Raw genomic sequence first — 7453 nt, forward strand, 5'->3', positions numbered from 1 at the left:
TTGCCACTATAAACAAACAGCATTTTCCAAAATTGAAGCCTTGTCAGAAGAACCTGAAAAATACCTTTCTGAAACCTTTTCTGTGTAAAGACTTGTTCAAAAGCAATGCACACAGATTAAAACATTTCTGTCTTGGCCAACTGATAAAGAACACCAAAAATTTAGTGGTGCGTGTTGAGTCTGTGGTCTTGATTTGTTTTGTACACACTATAGAAATTAATTAATGTAAACCAAAAATGACACTTTCTATATGTTTGTGTATCTGCAGAATTAATTACAAGTCTCACCTGACAAGCTTTTGCAGTTTTGCAGTGTCATTCTTGACAGAAAAACATACTTGTCACATTATTTTTATTTCCAGAAAAACATCTTTCAGATGTATGAGAAATTGATTGGAGCCTGTCTGGAAAACGGCAGCCACTGGACCTTGTTTGTAAGTTGCACAGATTTTGCACTCTCTAGTGCATGATACTTTTCAGTGTCCCTCATTAGGAAAGCTCAAGGCCCAAGCCTACCATATCCATCTTTTTACAAAACAGTTTTGTGACATACCCAAGAGGACCATAGTCTATATCAGGGGTGCTCACACTTTTTCCGCATGTGAGCTACTTATAAAATGACCAAGTCAAAATGATCTACCCACTACAAAAATCCAAAACATATACTTATTTATAAATATATTGAGGATTCTTTATATCTACAATGTATATACATGCATAACCGCAATATCCAATATTTCACAACGCAATTAACTATGTAAATTTTTTGTCATTACCTGAGTTTACTCTGATGACTTGCACTGAATTGAATCAGCCAGGGATGCATAGTCCGGACAGTAGCTGCTGACGGCCAGGTTTAAGAGAAAAAACCGAGAGCTAAAAATTGGAGTTAACTCGCTGACTAGCTTGTCAGTTTTACTACACTTCGCGCCGCTGTTTGCGCATGCGCAGCGACCTAAGCGTCAGAAAAAATCTGCTGTCATCTGACTGGCTTCCCTGTATCAATCAAGTGACGGGATGGATGATAGGCTGGCATCTATTTTTTTAATGCCATGCGATCTACCAATACTACCTTTGCGATCGACTGGTCGATCGCGATCGACGTATTGAGCACCCCTGGTCTATATGAATTCATTTGGCGAGTCGGAGGTCAGAAAAAGTGCGGTGTTGAAAAACTGGAGGTAATTAATTAACATATTTAACATAACATATTTAATTTAATTGAAATCATTACCGAACGTGGTTATTGATTTCTCTATATGCTTTTTATTTGTAATAACTGCGATCTCTCAGCTCATTTGCTTCAGCAAGAGGCTGCGCTGGAGAGTGGACCTTGTCACATGTGAGCCACCCACATCAACAGGATGGGAACTCATGTGGAGTGCATGTCATAATGGTACTGAAAACTATAGCTTTAACCTATATACGTAATGTTTACATTTTTGCCTATTCAGTTTTTAAAGCCTTAGAGGCAGGATGGTAAAATCTCAATTTTTTTTGTAGATTGAACCATTTCAGCAGTAATGCTTTGCTTTGGTTGCTCTGTTTTTTTTTTTTTCTCGGGGGGGGGGGTTAAAAACAAACAAACATTTCTTTGTTAATCTAATTCTTTTTGTTCTTTTTTTTTTTTTCTTCTTCGTCAATTATTAGTTTGCCCAATCTCTCATTGACGGTAAAACACAAGTGGAGGAGTACAACACTGAAATCACAAAGCTCAGGTCCCGACTTTGCCACTACTTATTTTCCTCAATAGGTAAAGATAAAATTAGCTGCCTTCTTTTTCTCTAACATTGGAAAATGTAACTTGTACTTAAACAAATTATATTTTGCAGATCGAACTAGGAAGTGCAGTCAGTGCTGGTGTGTGATTGCAGCCAAAGACCGGGTACACTATGACATGTCCTTAGCCATATAGATTGTTTATTTAATGGACTTTGTTCATTTGTTTTTTGTTTGTTTATTTCTTCTTCTTTTTTTTTTTTTTAATTCACAGGTGCAGTGCCAGAAATGTGGTGCATACAAGCACATGCGTTGTTCAAAGTCTGTTTGTGGCATCTGTATCTTCTGTGAGAGTAAGTCACAATATAACTAAACAATGTCCAAAAATGTTTAAAGTGAATTTTTTTTTCGTAATTTTGCCTTTGCACACCAGGACTGTGTAATTAAAGTGGACGTTTCAAGATCCATTTTTTACACAAAACTATTTTAGACATAACTGTGTCGTATTGTGGGGATTTCTCTTCACAATTAAATTGATATAGTGCTGTTTATATCATTCTTCTTTATGTAACAGCACAGTGCAGCACAGCAGAGGGAAAGGAGTTGTGCAGCATAGTGGGTGGCTATACAGGAGGAGCAATAGAAGTAGCCAGTGAAGAATGTCATCAGGGAAAGCATCAGGCAGCGAATGACAAAGGAAAAGTTCCTAAGGGAGAGAACATCTGCAGCAAATCGACAAGTAACAGTGAGATAGGAAGACTGACAGTCAGAGATGAAGGTACACAGACTGAAGACAAAGAAAAAGAAACAGAAGTGTACGGCACAAGTCTGAGTACAGATAATGCTGCTGCTGATGATGTTGACAGGATCGATGCAGATACAGAATTCCAAACTGATTCAGAAGGAACTAGTACAGTTTACAGAGTGCATGGTCGCTTATCTGTACCAAGCTCAAAAAAGAAAACCTACACAATAACAGAAGACGAGATCAAGCGCAGAATCAATGCAGAGAACATGTCAGTTCATGTTTTCAGAGGTTTGATTGGGGTAGGTATACATTTCGTGATTTTGATGTCACCTGAAATAAATCCGGGTTACTCGTATCAATGAAGTGACAATGTGGCTGGAAATTGTGCATTTGCTGCAACATATACACAATTACACCATGTAAACAAAAGCATTTAACTTTGTGCGCGTGTGTGTGTCTCTCTCTGCTCTTTTGGTGTTTGCACTTTTTCTTTTTTAGGGCCGTAAAGCCAAACTGCCCGCAATGATTCTTGACAGGCCTAAGAAGGCCAAAACTAAAGTAACAGTGTTTAGTGTTCTGAGTGAAGAGGAGGCTGGGGAGCTAGCCCTCGGGTTTGCCGGAAGATTGGCCTGCGATGTCACAACAGACATGGTCTGTAAAGGCATCGACCATTCAAGTGCTGATATGACAAAGTAAGTTAGTAAAACAATATGAAAGTTGTATCTTTTTTGGTATTATTTGTCATTTCCCCGTATTTGGGTTATTGGTGTAACATTGTTAATCTTACTTTCTAATAACAGACAGACTCTTCTCAAAATCCAACACAATCTTAAACATGAGCTGACTGATTCCTCAACCTTCAGTTTGCTGACACACACCTTTGGCCCCGCTGCACTGGATTCTGTCATTTCATTCCTGTGTGAAAAACTTGATCTTGTCTCTTAAATAATGAAACCTTTTGTGACTTTTGTTTGTTCTGTAAATCAGAATCTTGAAAATTGTTCACTGTTGTTCTAAGTTTGTGTTAACTATTTGGCAAAAATGATTGGTTCCTAATCCAAACAGCATAATGACTGTTCTAACACATATCTTAAAAATGCTACAAAGAAAGAAAATTATCACATATGTTTCAATATGAATGTAATTGTGTCACACTCGGTTTGTAGTAGCTTTCCTGTTTTATTTTGAGTTTTGGTATGTTTACACTGTTATTTTTATTTCCCGTGTGTTCGTCTTCCCTTATTAGTTTTACTGTATTTAATTAGTCTGATTTAATAACTTATAATTATTTACTTTCCAGTGTTTATATATGCTCCTCGTTTGGATTATTGTTTGTTTGAGTTCTGCCTGTCTTTTCTATTAAAGATTTGGACTTTTGGACTATTAGTGGACCTCGTAGGTTTTTATTCTGTTCAATTGGTAATTGACTGGGTTTAATTTAGTGGCCTGGAAAACAGGCCGGAGGGGTCTGGTCATTTTAAGCCCCTAAGACCCGAAATCTTCCATGGCATGCATTTTTAATTTCTCTTTGATATTTGGGCCGATTGGAACCCGATGAATGTAAAAAGAAAGAATTACCAGGTTTTGTTTTTTTTTAACCTAATTTTTGTTTCTGAGAAAAATGAGAGCCACATATGAGGACATTAATTTGAAATTTCGATAGAACAGTTGCAGTATAATGTCCTCATAACTGTATATCAGGCACTTGTTGATCAAGATTTAGTATTTTGGTCTAAATAACCCAAAATGTGATGTCCACATGTGTGGACGCCAGGCTGGAGTAAAGTGTTAGAGCTATTTATACCTATGTAAACTTTTATACACTGGTTTTTACCTGTCTTGTTTCAGAAAGGTTTAAAAGGGTAATGTCCACAGTTTATTTGTTTATTTATTTGTTTGAATTCAACATATTTTATTAAAGTAATTGAGCTTGAACACAGAAAAAACTGAATCAAATAATCATAAAATCAAATCACTTGCACTATACTGAAGTCTAATCTACTCTGAGCTAATGCCGGTTTCCAACACTAATGATCGGGTGAAGGAGAGAGATGAGGGTGTGCACGGCCACTGGTGCTCTTATCCCTTTTCTTTGTGATACAATCCAACAGGAAAGCAGTCAAACCCTTGGACATTAGCCAAGTTAACGTTCACAAATATATACACACAGAGGAACTCTGAGCCCCAATGTCAGCATTAGCACAAACATGCCACTTCATACCAAATCTCAGTGTGAGGTCAGGTGTTAGTCTCATTCCATTATTCTGGCTATATTTTCTTACTCATTACTATTAAACTTATACTTAAGACTAACTATTAACAAAATCACACCCCAATAACTCTGTTATTACACTTTGTATTTAATCATAAAAAGGCTGGATGTTGAAACCTTTTACTTCTATTTTGTATGAGCCAGGATTCTCAACAGCTGATACTCTATGTCCAAAAAGTGACAGGTATCGTTTTATGGAGCAAAAAACTTAAGAGCGCATATTTTATAAATAATACCAACAATTACAAATGCAGACCTTTAATAGTAATAAGTAATCCTTTATTTATAATGCATAGCAATATAAAAATAGTAACATATGAAAATATTACAATGGGCACAGATGAATTTGTATCAAAAACAGCAACCAAGCCAAAGTAATGAATAACACACATAAATAACAACTGCTTGAGAGACCAAACAATTTCTTTTCATCTGTTCCTTGGCAGAAAGTTAAGACAGCTATTCAGCTTTAGGTTTCAATAAACAGAAGTAATGGATGCAGTCCCTTTGAAATGTCACACAAAAGTCTACTTGTGCATATACTTAGCTTTAACTCTTCTCTTTTTTGTTTTGTATTCCAAAAGGTTTTCATTTTCTCCAGAGGATGTCTCTCTTTCAGTGGTTATCGACTGTTCACATTCATTTTCACAAACTGTTGGAATGTCGATGCTGGCCGAACGTTTCTTGCTAGAATACAATGGCCTAATTTTGCGTGCATTATCTGTCGTCTTTATTTCGTACTGGCATATACTTTTGCCTACTTGTTTTGTTTTTAAGACATTTGTATGCAGTTCATCTATCATTGCAGTAATACCCTCTGGAATGAATGCCCACTGTTTAACTGTGTCTAAAACAGCATTTAGTTTTAGTTGTCTTTACCTGAGGCAACATTTAAACATTTATAATGTCCATGAAGGGTTAATGAGTTCAATTTTTCTAACACAACACTGAATGGGTCCTCCTGGCATTGTGACACATGCACACAAAGTTGTGTGTCTTTTCCAGTTCTTTTTTTTTCGTCATTCAGAACACTTCTTCTAATTATGTCGTCCATTTCTGGTGGAAAAATAACGAAGGTTTAATTAGTCAATATTCATTAATTCATTTTAACTTGTTGTGGGGTTTTTTGCAATACAATGTAAATATTAAATATAATATTAAAAAAAATATATATATAAAATAATATAAAACAAACAGGGGCTAAAAGAAGCTAAACTTTTATAGGGTATGTCTCTGGCAACTTTAACATGATGTCCCAGGGACAACATTTACGCGATGTCCCAGGGACAACATTTACGCGATGTCCCAGGGACAACATTTACACGATGTCCCAGGGACAACATTTACACAATGTCCCAGGGACAACATCTACACGATGTCCCAGGGCAACTTCTACATGATGTCCCAGGGACAACATTTACGCGATGTACCAGGACAAATTTGTAAATTTCTGGATTACTGTTAATCTCCATAGAATCAAGAACTCATGTCCAGTTTCACAGCTATGGACCAGTTAATTATGTTTCCAGGTGATAGTTTGATTCATAGATTCAGCACACAACCATAAGTCTAGGCCTTTTAGTCCAGATTCTCTTCACTTATGTTTGTAAAATGATCAGGGAAGCTACTGCAATTTTGCCTGACCCAACCCCCGGGCCACGAAACACCCAAAAAGTTGGGGAATGCTGGTCTAGAGAACACTGGTTAGCTAATGCTGTCGTCAAGTAGCCTATCGCTAGCAAACAAACAGCAAGCCAAGTGAGGAACATATGTATAATGCTTACCGTTTATTAAAGGAAAGTATCCTAAATTGACTTCAAATTCGGCGGACAGGCGAATTGACTTCAAATTCGGCGGACAGGCGGCGGTTTTTCGCTTCTTCACTTGTATTTCAAAATACTCGAAGGCGGGTATTTCGAAGTCGCAAAGGAATGACGTCACAAGAAGGTGATTGGTCACTTGCAATGTTGAACCTGGAACAACATTAATTATGATGATGTGGGAACAATGCTGACACGAGGAAATCAGATCGTCCGGAGTCACTGCCCTGCGGTCTATATCAGCAGGAAACTGTCAGAGCGTGAATCTTGGTATAGCATTGTTGAGTGCCTGGCCATTCGGTGGGCGGTTGTCGTTCTTTCTATTATCTCCCGGGCTCCCGATTCACCCTCTAGAACATCCCGCGAAAATTCAGAAGCAGATTTGCGATGCAAAAATGCGTCAGTCGCGCTACTTGCTCGCGCGAATAAAAATACGCGCGGCTGTTTGTGTGTTGCATTTTGTGCATTTGACCGTATTGCGTTTACCGCTCAAGTTGGAAAAATAGGAACTCCAGCATCAAGTCACGCTGCGACAACCATTTAGGAGCCTGGTGACGTGATGCTCTGACCTAGGTCAAAGGGGTAGATCCAGCCAAAGCCCTTCATTCTTCATTCAATATGGAGGAAAGGCTAATCAACGCCGTAGCAAACCACCTGGAGCTGTAGGACACCAGCTGCTTTCTCTACCGAGAATTTAAATATTATTTCAAATAAATTTTTGCAATGACTTATGTCTCAGTTCTACTACACAGCAAATATTGGCACACAACTTGACACATGTAGAATTTATTTCATATTATACTAATGAATCATGCTCACAGGTGTACACACGGGTGCTCACGCACACAAACTACACCCTTTTTGGCTCCTACCTCAAAGCACACTGTGTGCTGTC

General features: G+C 37.8%; 1 protein-coding gene and 1 long non-coding RNA gene across 2 annotated transcripts; one reads left to right on the forward strand and one right to left on the reverse strand.

The window, feature by feature from the left end:
* Positions 1 to 730: 730 nt before the first annotated feature.
* LOC147300962 (uncharacterized) lies at positions 731 to 3852 on the forward strand. Its single transcript, XM_086282605.1, has 8 exons — positions 731 to 1180; positions 1293 to 1395; positions 1650 to 1752; positions 1832 to 1884; positions 1993 to 2071; positions 2293 to 2496; positions 2965 to 3158; positions 3267 to 3852. Exons 1-7 carry the CDS (start codon positions 1125 to 1127, stop codon positions 2970 to 2972), a joined length of 606 nt encoding a protein of 201 aa, XP_086138731.1. The 5' UTR covers positions 731 to 1124; the 3' UTR covers positions 2973 to 3158; positions 3267 to 3852.
* A 954-nt stretch (positions 3853 to 4806) lies between these two features.
* Positions 4807 to 6767, reverse strand: LOC147300963 (uncharacterized). The gene is made up of 2 exons (XR_015127296.1): positions 6523 to 6767; positions 4807 to 5794 (listed from the first exon to the last, which is right to left on the reverse strand). It is a non-coding gene; the product is annotated as an uncharacterized LOC147300963 (long non-coding RNA).
* Positions 6768 to 7453: the final 686 nt, after the last annotated feature.

Source organism: Aulonocara sp. 'chitande type north' Nkhata Bay, linkage group LG23, assembly GCF_057382095.1.
Source record: "Aulonocara sp. 'chitande type north' Nkhata Bay isolate Kocher_YH1m ecotype deep benthic linkage group LG23, A_spYH_male_GT1.1, whole genome shotgun sequence".
NCBI lineage: Eukaryota > Metazoa > Chordata > Actinopteri > Cichliformes > Cichlidae > Aulonocara > Aulonocara sp. 'chitande type north' Nkhata Bay.